The sequence below is a fragment of the Erpetoichthys calabaricus genome, chromosome 11, assembly GCF_900747795.2.
Source record: "Erpetoichthys calabaricus chromosome 11, fErpCal1.3, whole genome shotgun sequence".
Taxonomy (NCBI): Eukaryota; Metazoa; Chordata; class Cladistia; order Polypteriformes; family Polypteridae; genus Erpetoichthys; species Erpetoichthys calabaricus.
Genome location: NC_041404.2, coordinates 144,096,625 through 144,121,497, shown reverse-complemented (window position 1 = coordinate 144,121,497; position 24,873 = coordinate 144,096,625). Strand labels below are relative to the sequence as shown.

Genomic DNA, 24,873 nt, shown 5'->3' with positions numbered 1-24,873 from the left:
GGCCTTCCTCACTGTCCTGTTTCACTACTACGCGGACGGAGCCACAGGGGACAGTTAGTATTTAACTAAAGCAATTAGCATGGAAGCATGTAAACAACTACGGTATAGTGATTTTTTTTTCTTTTTAATAAGATATATGCTTCATGTAGAAGGTAAACTGCATTATGATGGACACATTTGCGTCTTTCTGCTGCTCTGCTAGAAAATCAGAAATGGTGAAACAAAACCATAGTTAGTAGCTGGGACCCGAAAACATCAGCTGATACTTCTTAAGTTTCTGCATTTATAAAGATTCAGGCTTCTATTGTCAACATCTCATCATACTTAATTAATTTGTTTTTCCATACGTAACCACTCTTGCTGTGATGTGATAAAGAAATGCTGTCTCATCTGTTCATCACCCATCCGTTTTAATCAGTTCACTGCTTTGTTAGTATAACTTTGTGTTTGTGTCCCCAACTCCTTTTCCCTATCTCTTCAGGTTCCATCCCAGAATGCTGGGCCTCTTCCTGACCCTTTCAGTGACCTCAGCGTCGGTGGGTGGGACATTACAGAGGAGCCTATGGGCCGCCTTTCACTTTGGGCTGTGTCCTTACAAGGGAAGGTGAGCAAGTCCAAGTTTTCTTTTGGTTTAACTTGGTGAAGCCAACATAAGATTAAGTATGTTAGCATCTGAACACAAGAGGGCAGTGGAGGCTTCTTATATTCTGTTTTTTTTCTGTGAGAAAGCTGGCTTGTTTAAGTTTTGTTTCATGCATCACTTTGGCACCACTTCTGGAAAGCAGAACCAGTACAATCACCACCCACCTCATCATCTGGCCGAGTGAATGCCTCATACACTTACTAGTATCAGGAAAGCGTCACTCTTGTTATAAGCCACAGACAAGGTCCCCAGATTATATGGAGTCCAGAAAGGGGCTTGAACAGGTATAATGGCACAGGGTGGCAGACAGAACATGATGGTGATGAAATAAGTGTTAGAAACTGAAGTATGACATTTTAAATTAAGTTTTAATATATGTTGACCCTTAACGGACTGAGGCAGACTGGTCTTTGTTGGCCTTATATGCTGTTATTACAAGAGGCTATCATTCTCATTAAGTACTTTTAAAGGCTAGCTATAGTTACTATATGCCAGGCTATAATGATATTGATTTTGTTGTCTGATTTTTGGGTGGTCTCCAATTTAGACCTGGAGCAGACTGGGCCTTGTTGGCCTCATAGCCTCACATGAGAAGCTAACTGTTTGGTCAAGCTCTAGCGCATCAACATTAATAGTTCTTTCATCAGGTGTATACAAAATATAAAAGTTGTCCAGGCTTTATTTGGCACAAAATGTGTGGACCCAGGTCTATAACGAGGAAGTTTCAAGACAATGATTTTTATATGGAAGGCTTTCCATTGATGGCTGCATCATGCTACAACTTGCTAAATTATTTTTGGAAGGAGCAGGTTAAGATATTAAAGCTCTTTATAGTGATAACGTCTCTCTTTGAGACCTTGTCCGGACTGCACCAGAGAGACGTTCATTCATCACCACTCAGATCTCTTAACATTGGCTCAGTTGCGTGAGGACACAGTGGCGATCAGTGCACTTTACCTGACAGGTTTCTGGCTTTGCTCACATACTTGCCAATGCAAGAAAATCCTGGGAATTATGCTGGACTGGGTTTGGCACGTTCAGGTTTCTTGTGGTTTCTGACTCCACTTTGTTCACGCACGTTCACTACCCACAAATATTTACCAGTAAATTCCTGGGATAGACGGACTTACCTGTATAACAAAGGGGCTTGTCACTTGGTTGTATAGTTCTGACCTTGAATTGGTAAATATAGACTCCATTAACAAGGTAAACTTCAGTACTGGAGTATGAAGAGATACCCAGCAAAAGGACATTGCCCAAATTCCATTTGTTGTTTCCTGTTGTCATGATGTGGCATATTCATGGAAGATTCCTTGCAGATTATAACAGTTTAAACGTTCTGTCTCTCCTGTAGAGAGTTAAACTGGTTGCTAGTGGGTAGCATCTCCTACAGCTGCTTCCTTTGCAGGTTTTACGCAGCTAACAGACTCTCTGAGGTTTACCCTGTGCCTTGCATGAAGGTACTCTCGATTTGTTGTGTGTAGGTCTGGTACAGAGAAGGAATTTGTCATCATAATCCAGAGGGTTCCTCCTGGGAAGAGGTGTCCACCCCTGGGGAGGTGGTGCAAATCAGCTGTGGGCCAAGTGACCTTGTCTGGGCAGTGATGTGGGAGGGCCAATTGCTGGTACGTGAGGGCATCAGCAGAGAGAACCCTAAAGGTCAGTATGCATGGCCCTGGACTGTCCTCTTATGTATCCCATTCAAACCCTACCCTTGGTATTAGTATAAGTGTCCTTCTGTTTTGATCCTTGAGATACTGTCACACAATATGGCTTGATAATATTGAGCAGCACTCCTTCTTTACTTTATACTCGATCTTCAAGTTTCTTGTCCTTAGTCACACATGTTAACTGTCTCTGACTAGAGGGAGCACAAAAAATTGTCCACTTCAAATGTTCTACTTGCCTTGTAGATGTTGGGTATGTCAGACAATATATCTCAGTTATTCTCATTCTGCACTAGAAAGTAAACTCTGGTGACCTAATGGGTAATCCTTGTAATGCCAAGGGAGTCACCTGGCTAATTCAACTTAAGTCCTGTCATTCAGGGGATGGGTGAGTGAGGCAAGATTGTGACCTCAGAAGATTTTCCCATGAGCCTTTTTGCCCAGTTCTCATATGTCCTTCAGAAGAGGGCTTAATGACCACTGGCAAAATGTAGTTTTGAAAGTGTCCCATTTCAGTCCTCTTTGGGACCTACACTAGTTCAGTGCTCTCACTTGCACGTATCCTGCAATAAAACTAGCAGAATTCCAACTCAAGTCATTAATTATTGGTTTGTCCTCGAACGATGGACTCTCAAGTTGGTTTCATCCTTAAGTGAGGTTAAGTGAGTCCTTATCTATTGCTGTTTTAGTGTATTTATTTAATGCCACTCTACAGTATGAAAATAATAAGTGGCTTGCTTGTGTTTCCAGGCTCATCTTGGGTAGTGGTAGAATCTCCAAGCTCTGAAGTTGGGGCAGTCCATGTCTCAGTGGGAGTAAGTGTTGTGTGGGCAGTGACAAAGGACCGGAAGGTGAGTTCCATATGTTTCTGTTGGTTGCCTCAATAGACCTCAGTAGCAAATAGAATACCGGGTTTTTGTTTCTTAGGTATGGTTTCGACGAGGCATCAACTCCCATAATCCCTGTGGGACAGGCTGGATTGGGATGGTTGGAGAGATGGTGATGCTAAGTGTGGGGGTAAATGATCAGGTAAGAATGCCTCTGTTCTTTTGAGTAGCTGCATTTAGGGAGTCTATCTCTTTCTATCTCTTTCTCTCTCTTACTCTCTCTGCAATCTATTTATGCTGTTGTGTTTATTTATTTTAATGTACATTCCCATTTCAGGTTTGGGGAATCAGCTGTGACGACAGAGCCATCTGCTTCCGTCAGGGCGTTACATCAAATGAGCTAAGTGGCAAAACCTGGAGAGTGATCACTGCAGCTCGAGATGACCGTTCTCAGGCCAGCAGCGCCAACAGCCTAGCAAGGTATAAATCCGGAGTCTCGCTGTACCATTGATAGAAAAGGATGCCTATAAGACCCAAAGACCTGCTCAAACTCTCAGGGTGTTAATGGCTTTAATGGTCAGGTGCTACAGGTGTCACATGACTTAGAGGAACTTAATGTGATTTAGAGGTGAACATAATTGGAGATCCCTATTGTCTTTTGTGTGACAACCCAGAATTATGCCCAAATTGTTTCTCCATGAGTTTTCAGTTGTCTGTTTAGGGAAACTTCTGTTCATTCAGTTTTCAAGTGGACAGATTAGCAACAAATGATCTTGCATTGAGGCTTTTTTTCTGGTAAACCTGAGACCCTATTCAAACCCAAGGTATTAAACATACTCTAAGCTGTCAGGAATATGGGGAGGATAAGCGGTGCTTTGGATCTCAAGACACTAGAAAAGCTAGTTATAAATGCTGTGGATAGTTCTGCTTTCATGAACAGAATCTAGGAGATTTTACTGGATACGTACGATGGCCACTAATAATGGAGTAATAGCAGCTGATCCTGATTTTAAGATTCTACAGGTGCTTTAGAGAGAAACTGAGTTGACTTTGGGTGGGTGCAATGCTATTGTGATGGTCTTGCCGCTGTTAGATGAGACAGAAACCCTCCGATAGTCAATAACATTGATGCTGCAGATGCACTGTGCTCTTTGGGAAATTCAGCAATGAGGGTCTTTGTTGAGGTTTTAATCCTCGGCTAATAGAGAACACCGAATGATAAGACCTGCCCATAATGGTCAGACACTGAGAAACATACAGATAATGTTTACACTACAGGTTGAAGAAGAGAGTCTTCAGTGTCTAGTCTTGACAGTCATGCAAAGAGTTAAGGTCAGTTTTTGTGAAAGGACACACTGCTAATGCCTGTCTGGCACGTGCTGGAGATGTCACACCAAAAGTTAGATCCTGGAAGTTAGATATACGCTTTAAATGATAGATTTCATATTTTCAAAGTTAACATTATTTATTGAAAGTTGTCACAACCATGGCATACTGTCATTTGCCAAGGACACTTTCTTTATTAAGTGAAGCCTTGTTAAATAATTACATAAAAGCCAGTAGAAGTGGATGCCAGGGGGCGGGGAAGAGGTTCAAGTTTATATATGAAAATGTTTTATTTTGTTGTCCTACTCTTCCTCTTTTTGAAATCAGATAAAAAAATTGATCTCGAAAAATAAATAAATATAACAAAGAGCAGCACTTTACAGTTGTGGCCAGTAGCATACAAGTTCCATCATGAAACAAAAGCCTGAAAGCTATCGAAATGCCTCTGTTTAAACCAAGAATATTCTTATAATTAGCCCAGACCTTGGGATTGTTCCCAAATTAAATAAGAGTTTATCCAAAGTGTGCCATTTTTGAAAGATACCACCATCATTGAAAGGAGTCCAGATGCCCTCGTAGCTGTACTTGCACAGTTGCCTTTTGCCCACTGGGCTCCTCGGTGACCAGCTTTTTGTAAACTAGCATTTGGAAAATACTTTAACAGTCATTTTTAGGATGTACTTTTTTCTTTTTTAAAAGTCTAATGATACTTTTATTTTATGATTTGGGGAAACAAATTGTCATTTATGCCAACAGTATGTCTGACTGTGGAAGCGAAAGCCTTACCAATGCGAGCCAGAATATGCTAGTTGGGGGTAAGCAGCAGATTAAGGGGTGGGGGGGGGGGTTATTAAGAGACGTAACAACTCCCTTTGTTAAATACCTTATACTTGCGATAGCAATAAAGCTTCACCTCGGTTATCCACTAAGCCTAAGACTCCTACTTGGTGTGTATCATAAAACAACTCACGCGAATAACAGGAACACAGTAAGAAAAGCAAAGAAAACAAGCAAGGCAAGAGTATAAGAAACAAGCAGAAAAAAAACAAACTCTCATAATAGGAAACACTGAAATCCAGCAAATATTCTGACAATACTAACAAATAAATCACGTCCTCTGTGCATATTTTAGCTGTATTGCCATTTTGCAGTAAATAGTTACAGACACGTGTTCTTCACCTGTAAGCGTTGCTGCATTAATGTAGACATATTTACCACGTTTTTTAAAGCTTTTCTTTCAGTTTCATCTAATATTCTATTGACTGCAATAGTAAGCTGCTCAGGGAGATGCATTTTTAGTGAATTGTGGAATACACGTTTTGTAAGAGCCATTAGCTGGTTACACTGGTCTACAAAAAAATATTTTTTGTTTTCTTCTGGGAACTTCAGAGCATCTCTTTATTAAGTTCTTTACACCGATTCCATATATGAAATCGGAATTAAGCTAGCATGTCAGGTTTTTGAAACAGTTTTGAATATCAATGTAATATATCAACATAATATCTAGAGTTTGGACTCTGTTCCACCAAAATTGTTTTGATGTGTTTATTCTGAAAACAAACCAGAAGATGATACCAGAGACACATTAAAGCATATTTATGTCAATTTACCTCAATATAAAAGTGAGGTCAGCGTGCCCAAAAATGTTGGAGGCACTCACTTTTGCACTTGTACTGCACATCCGTCTCTCTTTGCAGGAAGAAACAGTAGTCACCCATCATGCTCGGAGTGAATTTTTCCCGATATCAGTTTTCCATCACCTTTATATCTTGATGAACTCTTTCCCCGTGCTCATCTCTGACATCGCTTAGATTTGGTGGAAAAAAGTCGAGATGAGAATGTAAAAAATGCGTCTTCAGTGACATTCTGGCTCCCGTAAGCTTATATACTTTCAGCATATTCTCCACAAGCTCAGCATAATTCTCTGCTCTGTGACTGTCAAGAAAATTCTGGGCAACCTGCACGAACGAGGGTGCTGATTCAGTTGGCTTCACTTTCCTTTTGAACTCATCGTCAAGCATCAGTTCACGGATTTCAGGGCCAACAAAAACGCCTTCCTTAATTTTGGCTTCACTTTTCTCGAGACCAAACTTATTTCTTAAATGCTGAAATGCATTCGCCTTTACTGTCCAGTCACCCTAGTTGTCCAAGACCTGGAACATCATAACTAAAAAACGGGACGTGCTGGATGAAAACGGTTTTCAGATTTGGAGTCAGCAAGTGAAATTTGTTAAAAGTAGAGATGAAAGAATCCCAGTAGCAAAATGCATGTTGACCAGTGAAGTTATATTAAATATCTGTCTATATATTAGTACACTAGACAAAGAGCCCGTTTCGACAACGTAAGATGAAACGGGCACAAGTGGAATAGTAATAAGTATAAGCACCACAAACCTGATATAGGTGTATTGAATGAATGCGTAATTAGGCCTCAAGCTGTAGTCGAAATCGCCTTTCGGGTCTCTAGAGCTTTAATCGAAGTCGCCTTTCTCTTTGGATTTTTGAGGCCGTAAATCCGCCGCCTGCCGCGATGTTGGGGTTGGATGTCGGTCGAAGTCGCCTTTCTCTTTGAATTTTTGCGGCCTTAAATCCGCCGCCTGCCGCGATGTTGGGGTTCGGATGTTGGCCGAAGTCGCCTTTCTCTTTGAATTTTTGCGGCCTTAAATCCGCCGCCTGCCGCGATGTTGGGGTTCGGATGTTGGTCAAAGTTGCCTTTCTCTTTGAATTTTTGCGGCCTTAAATCCGCCGCCTGCCGCGATGTCGGTCTCGTAAGGTTTTTCGGGCAGCTGCGCAGAAGGCAACTGCGCATTCGGCTTCGTGAGTGAGTGAGTGAGTGAGTGAGTGAGTGAGTGAGTGAGTGAGTGAGTGAGTGAGTGAGTGGGTAGGTAGGTAGGCGAATTATATATAAGTCTATGGTAGGTTCTTATGACCCCCAGGAATATTTTATTTCTTGTCACTTTGACTACAGATTAGGATCAGTAAGTGACCTGCCTTGCCTTTCAATGGCACACAGTTTCAAACCGTGCCTTAATGTGCCCAGTTGTAAGTAACACAACAAGCTCTGTTGAATGTGCAGCGCCGTACGTTTACCACATACTGAAGGTGAAGTAAAGCATCCTTTAGTATAGAAAACAACTAAAGTTTAACAAGAAAAGGCTACGTTTTTGAGAAGAGATATTTTTCCCCTTTTTTTTTCTTTTTATTCTAAGTATGTAACAACCTTTTACTTTATTCCTGTAAGGACTGTTTGCTTTGAATTTTCACTAAACTTTTTAAAATTAACTTTTGGACTGAGAAGTTTCTTTCAGCTCGCGTCTGACCCATGCTTGATCCTGTCTTACCTTCCAGTAGCCACACCTTTACTTAACCATTAAAATGTCTCGGGCAAATGACAGCAGGCACTAAATAGGTAAACAAATAGCTTTCATTTCAAACGTACTTAACTTCTCCCTTGATGAGCACTTCTGATCTCAAGATTCTAACCATCTGGAGCCTCTCCAAACTCGCTGAAAAGCCAGAGCACATACAATATAAAAAATCCAATGACTCCGTGCACTTCTAAATCATTCCATCAAATACCTGAGCACTATGAAAAGTAACTGTAAACTCTCTCAAAGCCGCAATGGACATGTCAACTGTCAGTTATTGAAAAGTGTGGCCATTTGGGTCACGTCTGACTATAGCTACCTTCTCTACTGCCAGAAGATGAAACTTAACTTCAGCAATGGCAAATCTCTCCATTAAAGTCCCGAGATTACAGGTGGGCTCAGATTCCTGTCATTTATTAATTCCCCCCCCCCCCCCCCCCATGTTACCTGAATATTTTTAATTGTTTTCATTATCCTTTTTTCTCTTTCTCTCCTTCAAGTGCTGGCTGCTTTTTTAGTGGTGAAGTTCAAGTCCCAACAGAAACATCCATCATGAGCGACACAGGATCATCTTCAGAAGCCGAAGCACAACAGGACACTGATGGAGAGACCGCGAAGATCAGAATCCCCAAAGTGACCAGTGACAGCTTTATATCTGACCTGGTTTCAGACAAGGAGACCAAATTGAACAGGAGGATGCTTGAGGGCGCCATTCCTGAGGAGGGACCGCCATTAGAACAGGAATCCAGCAAAGCAGCAGGCGAGACAGCTACCAATGCTGCTTGTCGGACATCTCGAGGGCCTCAATGGAGCAATGTAGATTTGGAGGAAGCCCAAGTAGGTTCTGATGCTACAGACTCCTCCAGCCTCTCCTCTGTGGCCACCTACAACTTTGGCTTAGAGGATCAATATGGGGTGGATGAGCACCCCCTCTGGGCCTGGGTATGTGGAGGAGGCTGTGTCGTGGATGCACATATGCCACTGAACTGGTTCAATTCCACCTCAGGTCAGTCAATCTTCTTGTGTCTTCTCCCAGGAAAAAACAATCTAACCTCCGGGCCAATCGTCAGTCTAGTATGTTATTACTAGCAGATGGCCATCACATGTCTGACACATGATTTCATAATGCAGCCATTCTCTCTCTGACTAGCTCCAGCATTCTGTGTCCAGTCTTGCAGTTAATGCCTCTGTCTTTCTCTTAGCTTTGGCCACATCACTGCAGTCCATGTCTCTGTCTATAACTCCAGCTCAGACAGCCGTATGGAGGAAACAGATCTTTGAGCAGCTAAGTGAGAGAACAAAGAGAGAAGTGGACAGTTTCCGACACTACGAGCAGGCAGTAGAGCAGGTAGGTATGATGCCATGTTAGGATTATTGGGAAATCTGGTCAGGACAAATATACACCCAAACCCCCACACTCCACTTCCACCATCTTAAGGGCCACATGGTCATGGTATGTTATGTTGTGTTTTATTTCATTTCCCTACCTGTGGTTCAGATGCCGTTTTTATGTCCTACTGATTTATTTAGTTTCTTTATGTTTAAGCATCTTTTATTATGTGCCAAATGTATTGTGGGTGGTCACCCAAGAGGCTGAGTCACCTGCTTATCACCATCAAGGGATTGCCTTTAGTCCTTTAAAGGCTGAGATAACCCACAGTCCCTTGTGGTTCATTGAGAATGTGCTTGTGGTGTGGTGAGTTTTCCTGTGCTGTTTGATTTTTTTGTGATTTACTGAATTTTTGATCTTATGCTCAGTTTTTGACTTTGTATTCTGGATTTATGATTGGGATCTGTTTGCCTTTATTCTTTCAGGTAGTACCGTTTGCTATTTTTGTGCTCCAAGGAGCTTGTTTTTGTTCAACAAAACTTTGTTAAAAAAATCTCTTAGTTATAAAGATTATCTGTTGCCCTTTTTTGTGGAAAGAGCCAAGGTTGATCATTTTCCCCCCTAGTGGACATTTTGAGCAAGTAAGTCTAAGTGTCCTGGGTAAAAATCAAGATCCAGGCCTTTAATGACTGCTTAGGCACAGCCATCAGCAGTGTGTCTGTCTGCGTAGAGAGTGTCGACCTCATCGAGAGGTTTACTTACCTCGACAGTGACGTTCATGTGTCTGGTGACTCTTCCTATGAATTCAGTAGACGAATTGGGAGAGCATGAGAGGGTCATGAGGTCACTGGAAAGGGGTGTGTGGCGCTCCCGATATCTGCAAAAGTACGTCTTTAGAGTCCCGATGCTTCCTATCTTGCTATATGGTTGTGAGACATGGACGCTATCCAGTGACCTCAGACCAAAACTGGACTCCTTTGGTACTTTGTCTTTTCGGAGAATCCTTGGGTACCGCTGGTTTGACTTTGTGTTGCTCATGGGGTCCCGAATGAGGCACATTACTGGCATTGTGAGGAAGCGTCAGTTATGGCACTACAGCCATGTGGTGCGATTCCACTAGAGTGATCCGGCTCATTGCTGAGGACCTGAGTGGCTGGACCAGGTCATGGGGACGCCCACGTAACACCTGGCTGTGGCAGATAGAGGGTCATTTCTGGAGGGTGAGACTGGACCATGTGTCTGCCTGGGGGGGTTACCAATCAGGATCCTGAGCTGTTTCATTGTGTGGTGGGTGTGGCAACGCACTGTACCAGTGTATGCTGCCCAACATGACATGACATGATTGTGTCTTTTGTGCTTTGGGACTCTCACGTTCACAACATGCTGTATCTGAAAGAGAGCTTTTCATTTTTCTCTTTGTGTTGCAGTCTGTGTGGGTGAAAAAAGGTAACATGCAGTGGTGGAGAGACTGGAAACCAAACAAATGGATTGATGTGCAGTTTGCCCTGGAACAGTTCTCTGGCGCAGAGGGCAATCGGGATGGGATCCTCTTCATCTACTATATGTTTAATGATGAGAAAAAGGTATGTTGTACATGTGCTGGTACTTAACATTTTTGTTGTACTTGCGCTCATTCCTGCTTCATTTGTTACTTTTGCAGTAAAGAGACTGTGGAAGATTGTGGGTTCCTCCCTGTGTGGATAGCGCTTTGAGTACTGAGAAAGCGCTATATAAATGTAATTAATTATTATTATCATTATTACTTCTTTCCTACTTCACTAAGCACAGAACAAAACACAAAACTGTGGCCTTCCATCCACTAATCAGTGAATTCATTAGTATACCTGAATTGCATGTAAATACAACAAAAGAGAAACAATTTTGATTTCTCTGTGTCACTGCTTAAATGAGCCCTGTATATTGGTGTGTATATTTTCTTTGTTTGTTTATACTGTACATAAGTACCTATGTATGAATATATAATATACTAGCCGTCCCCCATGGCTCTGCTCACGTAGTAGTAAAACAGGAAAGCGAGGAGGGCCCTGCCCAGCTTCCCATGCCTGATGTCACGCTTTCCCCTCCCCTTGGCCCGCAGCCTCTGTCTCAGATTAGCGTGAATACAGTAATCCCTCCTCCATCGCGGGAGTTGCGTTCCAGAGCCACCCGCGAAATAAGAAAATCCGCGAAGTAGAAAGCATATGTTTATATGGTTATTTTTATATTGTCATGCTTGGGTCACAGATTTGCGCAGAAACACAGGAGGTTGTAGAGAGACAGGAACGTTATTCAAACACTGCAAACAAACATTTGTCTCTTTTTCAAAAGTTTAAACTGTGCTCCATGACAAGACAGAGATGACAGTTCCGTCTCACAATTAAAAGAATGCAAACATATCTTCCTCTTCAAAGGAGTGCATGTCAGGAGCAGTGACTGTCACAGAGATAGAGAGAAAAGCAAACAAATCAATAGGGCTGTTTGGCTTTTAAGTATGCGAAGCACCGCGGCACAAAGCTGTTGAAGGCGGCAGCTCACACCCCCTCCGTCAGGAGCAGACAAAGAGAGAGAGTTTTTCAATCAAAAATCAATACGTGCCCTTCGAGCTTTTAAGTATGCGAAGCACCCTGCAGCATGTCGTTTCAGGAAGCAGCTGCACAAAAGATAGCAACGTGAAGATAATCTTTCAGCATTTTTAGACAAGCGTCCGTATCGTCTAGGTGTGTGAACAGCCTCCCTGCTCAATCCCCCTACGTCAGGATCAGAGAGAGTCAGCTCAAGAGAAAGAGAAAAGTAAGCTGGGTAGCTTCTCAGCCATCTGCCAATAGCGTCCCTTGTATGAAATCAACTGGGCAAACCAACTGAGGAAGCATGTACCAGAAATTAAAAGACCCATTGTCCACAGAAACCCGCGAAGCAGTGAAAAATCCGCGATATATATTTAAATATGCTTACATATAAAATCCGCGATGGAGTGAAGCCGCGAAAGGAGAAGCGCGATATAGCGAGGGGTTACTGTATATCTCTCCAGCAAGTGAACTATGATTCTTAGCGCGATGAGAGAAGTCACAAAATCAACCGGAATGTTCAAGAAACTTATAGAAAAAAAAACAATCTAAATCCGTTAAGAAGTTCTCTCGTTTGCTAGCTGAACGGAAGTAAGGAACGTCCTGAGGCTGGCATATGAGTGAGGGGGCCCCCGCCCCCTTCCCCTCAGCCAGCTGTATCTCTCTCAGAGTCGCGCAAATAAATCGCTGCCACAAGCAAACTATGATACATAGCACAAGCAGAGAAGTCGCAAAATCAACCAGAATGTTCAAGCAAATTCTAGAAAAAAAACCTGATCGAAATCCGTTAAGTAGTTCTCTCGAGAAAGTAGTGGACAGACATACAGACAGATGTTGGATTTTCTCTCTCTCTCTATATATATATATATATATATATATATATATATATATATATATATATATATAGAGAGAGAGAGAGAGATACAGTTAGGTCCACAAGTATTTGGACATTGATTCAATTTTGTAATTTTCTCTGAGTATACAACTACAATGGATTTGAAGTTAAGCAATCAAGATGTGACAGAAGAAGACTTTCGGCTTTGATTTATGGGGTTTAACAAAGGTTTTGCATTAAGCTTTCAGAGGTTATAGCCATTTTTCACTGAGTGCCTCCATCTTCAGAGGCTCAAAAGTAATTGGACATGTGACTGACAAACAGTTTTATTGCCAGGTGTGGCCTGTTTCCTCATTATTCCATGACAAGTTAAGTAGATAAAAAGTCTGGAGTTGATTCAAAGCACTAAATTTGCATTTGGTAGCTGTTCACTGGAACTCAACATCAGGCCAAAGAAGTGTCAACGTAAATAATAGAGGCCATCAGTAGGCTGAAAAAACAAAACAAATCACTCAGGGAGATAGCTAAAACTTTAGGAGTGCCCAAATCAACATTTAGTACCACACCAAAAGGCCTGGGAAACGACGGAAGACAACTAAAGTGGATGATTGCAGAATTGTTTCAATGGTGAAGAAAACCCCCTTCAGAACATCTAGCCAGGTCAAGAGCACTCTAGAGGAGGTAGGCGTATCACTGTCAAAGTCTACAATCCAAAGACGCCTTCATGATTGTCGATACAGAGGGTTTACCTCTACAGTAGATACAAACCACTGGTCACACTGAAGAACAGGAAGGCCAGATGAGACTTGGCCAGAAAACCTTTTAAAAAGCCTGCTCAGTTCTGGAGTAAGATTCTTTGGACAGATGAAACCAAGATCAACCTGTACCAGAATGATGGGAAGAGAAAAGTACGGAGAAAGAAAGGGACAGCTCATCATCCACATCGCATACCACATCGTCTGTCAAACATGGTATAGGCAGTGTTATGGCATGGGCATTTATGGCTGCCAGTGGAACTGGGTCACTGCTGTTTATTGATGATGTGACTGCTGACAGAAGTAGCAGGATGAATTCTGAAGTGTACACAGCTATACAGTACTCTCTGCACAGATTTAGCCAAATGCTGCAAAATTGATTAGAAGGCGCTTTACAGTGCAAATGGACAATGAACCAAAACATACTGCGAGTTTCTCAAGGTAAAGAAATGAGATATTCTTCAATGGTCAAGTCAATCATCTGATCCCAACCCAGCAAAGCAAGCTTTTCAGTTATTGAAGACAGAAAGACCAACAGACAAGCAGCAACTGAAGACGGAGGAAACCCTATAGCTGGTAATATCCTTGGGCTCCAGACTTCAAGCAGTCATTGACATCCAAGTGTTAAAATAATACATATATTTTATATTATATTACTTGATGAGGCTATGAAAATGGAGGGACTCTGAGAAAAATGGCTGTAACTTCTGAAAGCTTAATGCAGTACCTTTGTTAAACCCCTAAAATTAAAACTGAAAGTCTGTACTTGTGTCACATCTTGATTGCTTAATTTCAAATCCATTGTGGTGGTATACAGAGAAAAAATTCTAGCAATGTCCAAATTCTTGTGGACCTAACTGTACTGTATATATAAAATTAGCTGACTTTTGTTTATTTTTCAATAATAATATTTTAACACACTGCATACTTTGTTTTTTTTTTTTTTTTTTGTTGTTGTTGTTTTTTGGCCAAGTGCAAACAAATCGGGCAAAGAAAAGGGTTTGCCAGTTTACACATATGAACACCGCCAGCAGAACAGTGTCAAGGGGCAATAGGGTGGAAGGACAAATGAAGAAGGGGAAGTGTTCTGCACAACAAAAAGAGACTACAGTAATCCCTCGCTATATCGCGCTTCGCCTTTCGCGGCTTCACTCCATCGCGGATTTTATATGTAAGCATATTTAAATATATATCGCGGATTTTTCGCTGCTTCGCGGGTTTCTGCGGACAATGGGTCTTTTAATTTCTGGTACATGCTTCCTCAGTTGGTTTGCCCAGTTGATTTCATACAAGGGACGCTATTGGCAGATGGCTGAGAAGCTACCCAGCTTACTTTTCTTTTTCTCTCTTTTGCGCTTTCTCTGATCCTGACGTAGGGGGTGTGAGCAGGGGGGCTGTTCGCACACCTAGACGATACGGACGCTCGTCTAAAAATGCTGAAAGATTATCTTCACGTTGCTACCTTCTGTGTGCAGCTTTTAAGTATGCTGCACGGTGCTTCGCATACTTAAACGCTCAAAGGGCACGTATTGATTTTTGACTTTGTTTTTATCTGTCTCTCTCTCTCTCTCTCTCTCTGCTCCTGACTGAGGGGGTGTGAGCTGCCGCCTTCAACAGCTTTGTACCGGCGGTGCTTCGCATACTTAAAAGCCAAACAGACATATTGATTTGTTTGCTTCACTCCTTTGAAGAGGAAGATATGTTTGCATTCTTTTAATTGTGAGACAGAACTGTCATCTCTGTCTTGTCATGGAGCACAGTTTAAACTTTTGAAAAAGAGACAAATGTTTGTTTGCAGTGTTTGAATAATGTTCCTGTCTCTCTACAACCTCCTGTGTTTCTGCGCAAATCTGTGAGCCAAGCATGACAATATAAAAATAACCATATAAACATATGGTTTCTACTTCGCGGATTTTCTTATTTCGCGGGTGGCTCTGGAACGCAACCCCCGCGATGGAGGAGGGATTACTGTAGTTGCTGTAGTCTGTGTAAAAATGTTAAAAATGCTTTGACTGATTCAATTGAAATTTGGTAACATTACAGAAAAAGAAAATTAGCTGACCCACATTTTAATTGTTGATAAAAAATACTGTGACAAGTAGGATATGCTAAAAAAAATGCATTCCTGTTTTCGGATGAGTGCTGATAAATGGAGCTGAAGTTGAGTGAAGAAGAGGAGGTGTTCTGTACAGGGAAAAGAGACTGGGTGATGAACTGTGTGGAGAATGAGCCGTGAAGTGGATGAAGTAAACTTCTGTATAATCCTTCTCATCTGTTTTGACTCTTCTGTTCTTCAGAGTAGCAGCAGGTTTTGCTTCAACTACTTTTATGCAGACAGAGGGTTTGTAAGTAATCTGCAAAAGTCAGAACACCAGCAGAAATTGTTTGCTTCATCTTTCAAGTTTACAGGCTTAAATAATTTCCACTGCTGTACAAAGCTGTAAATTATTAACCCAATTCCCTGAAAAAGGTATTTTCATATAACTCTTAAAGTTACAGTATTTTTCAGGTTTTGGTCATCATCTAAACCTTTTTTTAAACTTCTGGCTTTTTCTCGTGGACCTTTCTACCATTTCAGTTATACACTGGACTTGGACCGCTTAAATTTTGATAAATACTGAAAAAAACTGATGTGTTGTAAAACTTGCCTGCGTAGTAGTGAAACAGGAAAAAGTTCAAAAATCAATAAAAAAAATTTAAACTGTAATTTGTATTGAGAACAATTTATGTTGATAGGTTTCCTATCTCGAGGGCCTCTTGATATTCAATATTTTTTAGTTTTATCAGCAGGGGAAAGAACATACAGTTTTCTTGGGGAACTAACCTGGGAGAAAGCAACGTAAAGCTGACCATGAGAGAAGCACTGTGAGCTAAGATCAACCCCTGCCACCTTGAGTGTCTGTCCCTGGGCCTCATTAATTGGCATCACAAAGCAAAGCTTCACTGGGAACTGTAATTTCTTGGATTGAAAGGGCACATCCATCGCGATTAGAGCAATGCGAGGGACTAAAACCCTTTCGCCAATGCCATATCCTGTGATGATTATCGCCTCTATGATGTTGTTCTGAAGCTGACAGACCTGGAGATGGGTATCATTGTAAAGTTTGGGTGGGCTCAGGTTTCTTAAAAGGATAATCGGTGCTCCTACTTTTAATGTAGGAGGGGTGGCATGCCAGGAGGATTGATGGAATTTAAAAATTCTGTAGGACAATGAACTGAATCATTGTGTTCTAAAACGGTATTTAGTGAAGTGTATGTCCAAGACAGCATGTCAAGTAATTTGTGCACCAGTTGATTCATTTTATGCCTTCCCCACCACTCACGCCACAGCCTCTCTCTTTGATTTGCACTTATAAATTGCTGCCACAATCAAACTATGATACGCGATCAGAGAAGTCACAAAATCAACCGGAATGTTCATGCAAATAATAGAAAAAAACCCGATCTAAATCCATTAAGTAGTTCTCTCATGAAAGGCAGGCAGACATAGGATTTTTTATATAGAGAGAGATGTGTAACATAGATACATATATAGATATACTGTGTGTGTGTGTATATATATATATATATATATATATATATATATATATATATATATATATATATATATATATATACACAGTGCATCCAGAAAGTATTCACAGCCTTATTCCAAAATGGATTAAATTCATTTTTTTCCTCAGAATTCTACACACAACACCCCATAATGACAACGTGAAAAAAGTTTACTTGAGGTTTTTGCAAATTTTGGAATAAGGCTGTAACATAACAAAATGTGGAAAAAGTGATGCGCTGTGAGTACTTTTCGAATGCACTGTATGTATGACTCATGGGGGCGCTGTTGCCTCATTAAACCCAATAGACAGATGTGGACACAGGGTAAAAGCACCTAAAAGCACCACAGCCACAATAAACAAAATTAAATCAATACCAGAGACGCAATTCTCCCCACCACACCTCCCAGCAAGCTCCGTCACTCCTCTCCTGACTCCAGCTCCCTTGCTGGGTGTCCAACAGTCTTTTATATAATCCTTGACCCGGAAGTGCCTCTGTCCTTCCGCCCACATGACTTGCTCGAACTTCTGGGTCAGATGGAGGTTTGACTTTTTCTTCAGCCCAGAAGTACTTCAGGGCTCCCGTCCTCTTGACTTAGGAGTACTTCTGGGCTATGGATGAGGCATGGCTCCTCCAGTCCTCTCACAGCTCCTCCTGGTGGCACCCAAGTCCCAGGATGCCCTGTGGGTATCCGGGGAACTGTTACACTCCAGGGGAGCTGCAATCTAGTGTTTTGGGGGAGGCAGTGTCCTGGAAAAGCTGCCTTCCCCCATCCTTCCATCTCAGGAGCATCCCGGCATGGATGAGCTACCGGCTGTCCGCCATAATAATATATATATATATATATATATATATATATATATATATATATATATATATATATATATATATAATATAATATAGAGAGAGAGATATATACTCTGTGTGTGTGTATATATATCTATGTTACACATATGCATACTATAAACAGGAGAGATAGCACTGTAGCTTAAGGTTTCTATAGATATTAGAGATTTGTAATTGGCACATATATGTGAATGTATAAAGAGTAGCGTTCACTTTGAGTGAGGACAGTTTACAGGGGTATCTAAGGTTGTTGTCTTCGGAAGGCTTCAGGTGTCTGTGGTGTGCTTTCTGCATTTATACAGTAAATACCTGCATGTGTGCACAGAGGTATAGAGCTCTCTAACATATTTGTATAAATATTCAGTGCATACTGTAGGTGTGTTTCTGGGCACTACAGGTGAATTCATGAGGGTATTTGCTTCAGTAAAGGCTAGGGAAGCTCTGTGTTTCTTTTAACTTACTTGTTTAGTTGTGCAATTGCTGCCTTTATAGATTTGTGATTATATATGTAATTTTGTTGCCTCAGCTGAGCGTGTTTCAAAAATTAAATAATTGCAACCAGAAGCAATTATCCAATTTGCATGCAAACCAGCATAAGAGATCAACATGGCCAGGTTTGCAAATGAGGTTTTTGCATGTCTTCTTTGCTTATGATTAACACTTACAGGCTGTGCATCAAACTTGATATAAAATGGTGAATAACCAGCCAGGTTATATAATGGTGAGTTTCCGTCTGTTCTGTTGTTGCAAAAAAAAGAAAACAAATTGCCAAACATGTTCTGTAAATTCATCTAATAAGCAGACTACATAGTGAGAACGTTAAGGGCTAAATGGTTGAGTGTCAAACTGGACATTCCAATGAATCATGTAATTTCTTGGCTGTATGGGTATGTCGATAACAACAGTGGCAAGAGCAAAACTTTTATGCTTATTATGAAGGATCTGTAAGCCCCAAAAGAACAACACCATACGAGGACTAGAAGAATGTGTGTTATCATCTCTCTCCCCTCTCTGTGGACTGATGGTTATTAGATGGAGTGTTGGCTCTGAGGCTTAAGGAGCTGAACTGGTATCTGAAAAGTTACCGGTTCAAATTCCATTACTGCCAGAAGGGATCATCCTCAATTGGGGTCTTCAGCAAGGCCCTTAACCTGACAGTTTGCTGCGGGGGCGCTGTTCAGTGGCTGACCCTGCGCTCTGATCTCCCAAGGTCATGCGAAAAGACGATTTCCCCTCAGGGATTAACATAAGTATATCAAATTTAAAAAAAAATGTGGTGCCCTTTTTGTATTGCCAGGGGGACTTTGGGACAACAAAGCTGAGATATTGTTAATCAATTTGAGTTGTACATCACACCCCTGCTGTTAATCACTTGTCTTTCTAGATATGTCATGGTAGATATCGGGTTTCTAGATTCTGAGGAGGCTTGCTGCATCTTCACGACTGCAGACCACCTGACTTACAGTTGGTCACTTTATATAGAGTGGTACAATCCAGACAACACTATTCAGTGGCACACCACCAGAGTAAGAGTTTGTCCCAGTGTGGTGTGCACTTATCTGAGTTATGAGGTTGTTCTGCTGCTTTTAGGGGCAGTTTGAAGTTACATCTACAAGTTGAGGACATTTTGTCATTTGTTGTAGCATATTTTATGAAAGGCTTGTGTAGGTTCTTGAGGCTGTAAGAACATTGTGGGAACATTCTGTAACAGTTTTGACTACAACAGGACGTTCAGCCAAATAAAGCTTGCCAGTCCCTATTCATGTCTTCTTAACTTGACATTTGAAGGTCCTCAAAGTACAAGTCTTCACTATTATGATTCAGGTTTTGTTTCTTCATTTTATTTTCATTTATAACATGTTCTTACACTTGCTAGAATTTTTTCTTTATTCTTGGAAGTTTAGTAGTTTCATTTCTATCATTATACTTTGTATTTATTTTGTTATTTCTCTTATTATATTCATTTTATCATCTATATCTGCCTTTCTCGTGACACCATTTTGAAGTTATAATGAGCAGCTCCGTTTTGATTTCCTGTGATCAGGATTCGCGTGCTTGTTGTTAGGATGTTGAAATGTGTGTCATCATCAGCGAGGTTCTGTTTAAACCAGCTCTGTGCTGTAAGCGACATCCAAGATTGTGGACAATCAAACTGTTTTGTGTGTTCTTAGTAACGTGGTGTTCTGTTTCTGACTTCCAGTGATGATTTAGTTTCTCAATTTAGTATTGACCTGGTTTAGACTATTGGCCCATTTCATGACTACGCTCTCATCACCCAATTTTGTCTTCATCAAGTGTGCCACGTTATTTGGCAGAATAGCCGTACCACCTTTGCTTGATTCCTTGTGTGTGCCCCGTCTTAGATGTGAAATTCATTTAGGTAAATCATTAATCAATATGTTGTCAGTGAGCTTTCAGCCCCAATGCTTTCAACGTACCTAAATGTTTAAGAATTAAAAGTGTAAAATGTGTTACTTTAAGCGGCCTAGCTTTCCTACAGTATAGGAGTAAAGTCTCATTAGGAAAGCCAGCTTCCATCTGAAGCAGGGGACACAAAGGCACGATTGCTTCATAGCAGCACAAGCACTAGTGACACTTGAGGAAGACGGTAAGGACTCGGAGAGACTGCTGTTTGGCCTGAGGTTAATGAAGGAGGAGCAGACGGGCCTTCACCAGCTGGTCCTTTGCCTGCAAACTAAATTGTTGCTGAGGTGGTCTGTGGGCCTAACTGCCTTCCTCAAGTGTCATTAGTGTTTGTGTCTCCTGCTTCAGATGGAAGCTGGCTTTCCTAATGAGACTTTACTCCTATTGGAAAGCTAGGCCGTTTAAAGTAACACATTTTATACTTTTAATCCTTAAACATTTAGGTACGTTGAAAGTGGCCATTGGAAAGATACTAAAGCAAAGAGTGTTCATATTTGCTTGTGTACAGGTTGTTTTGAAACGAAGAACCAAATTAGATTTGAGCAGCAGAGATGATGTTGATTCCTTTGGGAACAAAGCAAAGTGAGAGATGTTTGGCCAATAGGGTCTGGAACATGGAGATGGGAATCCCACTATGCCATTGCCAATATGTAAACTAAACTTGTATTTAAGATTCTTACCGATGTAACCAAAGCCACACCCAGATTTCAATCTAAACTACTCCATGTTGTTTGTTAATGTATTCAGTACACAATGTGGATGCTAGCAACAGCCACTGTTACCACCAGCAAATCTTACTTCGATGAAAACAACCATAGTGATGAGTCCTAAACTGAAAAATAAACGGGTAGATTGCTACCAAATCTTAGCGCGTGAGAACAGGGAGATCAGGACGGCAAATACAGAAGTTCATCTTTTGAAAATTCCTGAGATTCTGACAGATTGCTTCCAAACATAGGGCTGTCGTAACCATATAGTGTAGCCAACCTTTGCTGTGAGGAATTTGAAGCTTTCTCTATGGATAATCAAAGACAGTGTGCTGCTGCGTAAACCTTGAACAAATCCTCTTGCTCCACTAAAGGAGACACAGGCGATTTACAAGAGACCCCACTAAGACATTGTGTTATTCCATGGGCTTCCTTTAGCTGTTTTTGTTCGGGATACAAGCTAACAAGTTAAAATGGATCTTTTTATTGCCATAATAACTTTTGGTGTAATATCTCTGCTTTGAGCCTTGTGGAAGGGACATATCAGTTTCAGTAGGTTTGTAGTTTAGAAGATAAGAACATAAATTTGGCAAATGAGAGGAGATCATTCAAGCCATCAAGACTGTTTATTTAGCTACAGTAAGAGCTAAGCTGTCCCAATATCTAATCTAGACCCTTCTTAAAGGTTGTCAAGGTTTCTGTTTCAGCTCCATGGCTCAGTAATTTGTTCCAGATTCCTGTAACTCTTTGCATAAAGAAGTGCTTCCTGGCTTCAGTCTTAAATGCACTTCTTCTTAATTTCCGCTGATGTCCTCAAGTACAGGATTGACTCGTAATCCCATGTACCATATATACTCGCATTTAAGTTCTCCTGCGGATACGTTGGGGCTTGATTTTACCGTATAATTTCTGGTATTTTATAATGTCGGTCGTATAAGTCAAATGTGGAAAAGTCACGCTATTGGTACAAGAGATTCTGATATGCTAATGCCGCCATACCCAAGAGAATAACCACCGAGCACACAGACTTTTTTTTCTATGTATTGTGCCTACGTGACCACACGGTAATACCCGACTATTCTGAAGCAACGTTTGCACTGATTTGTGTTTTTTGTATCACACACCCTCATACACCTTTATCGTAAGAGCATCCCTTTTCTATGATGGAGCGTTCGATCAGAAGAAAATATGAAGCTGATTTTAAATTAAACATTGTTGAAGTAGCGGAAGAAATTGGTAACTGCGCAGCTACAGCAAAATTCAACGCGTCTGAGAAACTGATGCATGATTGGAGAAGGCAAGAAGATGTAAAAAAAAAAATGTTAAGTGTCGCGTTTTTGAAGGGGCGTATGAATCGGGGTCTGATTTTATGATCGATTTTTCGGGTTTCAAGACCCGACTTATACTTGAGTATATAGGGTACTTTATCAATGCCTCTTAGGATTTTAAATACCTGGACTAGGTCCTGACACGGTCTCCTCTGGTCCTCTCAGTCTGTCAGAGTAGGACACGTCCTCAAGTCCCATGATGCACTTGGTTGCTCTCTTCTGCACAGCTTCAAGTGCTGCTGTTGTCCTTCTTTGTACTGTGGTGACCAGAACTGCTCACAATACTCCAGGTGTGGTCTTACTAGTGCATTCAGTAGTTTGAGCGTAACGTCCCTTGGCTTATATTCAAAAGTTTTTATGATGTAAGCTTACATTTTATTTGCCTTTGTGTCAGCATAAACCCTTAAATCCTTTTCAGAGGTTGCTTCCTGTAGCTCAGTGTCTCCCATCTTGTATTTATAACTGACTAGTTACTCGCTTCGCTCGCCAACCCCCCGGCCTGCGCTACGCACCAGCAACTTCTCGTCTCTAGCACTCGTGTATATGGATTTCACTTTCACCTAACAACTAAACTTTTAGTTCTCGCAGATACGCCTCTTCATTGGGAAGAAACGCTACTTTTCCCTGATGGCAACACTAGATAGATAGATAGATAGATAGATAGATAGATAGATAGATAGATAGATAGATACATACATACATACATACATACATACATACATACATACATACATACTTTATTAATCCCAATGGGAAATTCACATTCTCCAGCAGCAGCATACTGATACAATAAATAATATTAAATTAAAGAATGAAAAACAGACAATTACAATTAGACGATCTCCGACTTAAAGTTTAAAGCCAAACAATATCTACATACTTCTGTCATATCACCTATGTCCATATATTTCGATCTCTTTTCGCTTTTACCTTTTCGTCAATATTGCATTGAATTTTGATTCCGTGTTTGGAATTACATCGTGACTGACAACGCAACGTATAACTGCCCGTGAGCGAATATCGTTTCTTTCTCTCAACGCGAACTCTGTGTGATAATAGCATTCACACAAATGAGAAATGATTGAAATGTGTGCGTGGTTGTAAATGTTTTAGATGTGGGCAGGACTTTTCCAAATCTGTTTGCATAAAGTCTTGTCTCGCGGGGCTTGAAATTTTCTCTCGTGGGATTTCATTTTCACCAAACAACAAATCTTTTAAATCTCGCGGATACGCCTCTTCACTGAGAAGAAACACTACTTTTCCCTGATGGCAACATGAATTAGATGATCTACAAGTCTCCGACTTAAACTTTAAATCCAAACAATATATTCGATCTCTTTTCGCTGTTCCATTATTTCACAGAGTAATAATTTCCATTTGTTTGTGCTAATGCGATCTTTCCTATCATTTTTTTTGAGAGTTTCAAATTTTTGTACTTCCATTATCTCAAGCCTGCTCTGCATGTGTATCGCGCCAACGTTTTTGAACTTCTTTACAATGTTCTACTTTGTCATCTACTTTTTGTATTTTATTTCCAGCCCCAGGCCTGGTTAAATCTCTAGGCACAAAGTCTTGACTCGCAGGACTTGAAAGTGTCTCTCTGAGAAAGTCACGTCTCGTCTCTCTTCCCAAGATTTTTTTATTATAATAGAGAGTTGTTCCTTTTGCCCCACGTGTAGGACTATGCACTTTTCTCCATTAAACTCCCATTTTCCAGGTGTTTGCCTAGTTCTTGTCAGGTCTTTTTCATTTATTTCTGCTGCCTCTTCAGTGTCTGCCATGCCTCCAATTTCAGTGTCATCTTTGAATTTCACAAGTTTACTAACTATACCAGAATTAGTAATATATAAATCAGAAAAAAATAATGGCCCAAGGACAGAGCCCTGAGGGAGTCTACAGATGACCCCTCTCCATTCTCCTCTTATCTGTGGTCTTTGTCTCCTGCCCGCTAACCAACTAGAGATCCAGGCAGTTCTTAAAGATGGCCTGAACAGGTGTGTGCCAATATAGAAATCTATGGGTGTGTGTATGTGTGTGGGTAATGAATAATTTGAAACGGAAGGATTCTGAAGTGTGTGTGCATGTCTGCCAGTACATATGTGTGGGAATATGCAGCCTCTGTATCTGGTGCATTTTAAATGTGTCTGCAGCTGGACGATGTGCAAATGGATATGTGAACGTGACGTGTGTCACCTCAGGTGCACATGCGTATGTTTGTGTTGGTAGATCTGTGTGAGAGCGTTTGTGGATCAGCGGGCATGGACATGTGTCAGCCTGCACACACTACTGTGTTTACATTTTCTTAAGAGTGAGAAGGTTTGCTCTTTTTGGTTCCTGTTTGAGAGATCCTGCTGGGCATAGCCTGGTCAGAGCAAACATCCCATGAGCCCTCAGTTTCAACTCCATGCTCCCTGTTTTTCATGTTTTTCATAGTATCTCCATGCTTTTATCAACGAGGTGACCATCCTTGTACCTGTGGTTAGTGATACCAAGCACACATTTGCTATTTACACCCCAGAAAGAACAAAGCAGAGGTGGCCTATCCGACTGGCTGCTACAACTGAGCAGGAAATGTACGACTGGGTAAGTTCTGCCCTTTTATTTTTATTCAGGTTTTTCTTATGTATGTATATCATTTGCGCAGAACATGTCATTCAGCCCGATCACTCACTGTCTGTCCGCCTGTTAGCCTGATAAC

General features: G+C 41.1%; 1 protein-coding gene across 1 annotated transcript in view; it reads left to right on the top strand.

Annotated features, from left to right (window-relative positions):
- tecpr1a (tectonin beta-propeller repeat containing 1a) overlaps positions 1–24,873 on the top strand; it is a 38,360-nt gene that overhangs the window by 6,770 nt on the left and 6,717 nt on the right. The window contains exons 4-12 of the mRNA XM_028814219.2: positions 482–604; positions 2,128–2,302; positions 3,061–3,161; positions 3,238–3,339; positions 3,475–3,617; positions 8,332–8,837; positions 9,034–9,179; positions 10,589–10,744; positions 24,609–24,758. Coding sequence (XP_028670052.1) covers positions 482–604; positions 2,128–2,302; positions 3,061–3,161; positions 3,238–3,339; positions 3,475–3,617; positions 8,332–8,837; positions 9,034–9,179; positions 10,589–10,744; positions 24,609–24,758 — 1,602 coding nt within the window. The remainder of the gene's footprint in view (positions 1–481; positions 605–2,127; positions 2,303–3,060; positions 3,162–3,237; positions 3,340–3,474; positions 3,618–8,331; positions 8,838–9,033; positions 9,180–10,588; positions 10,745–24,608; positions 24,759–24,873) is intronic.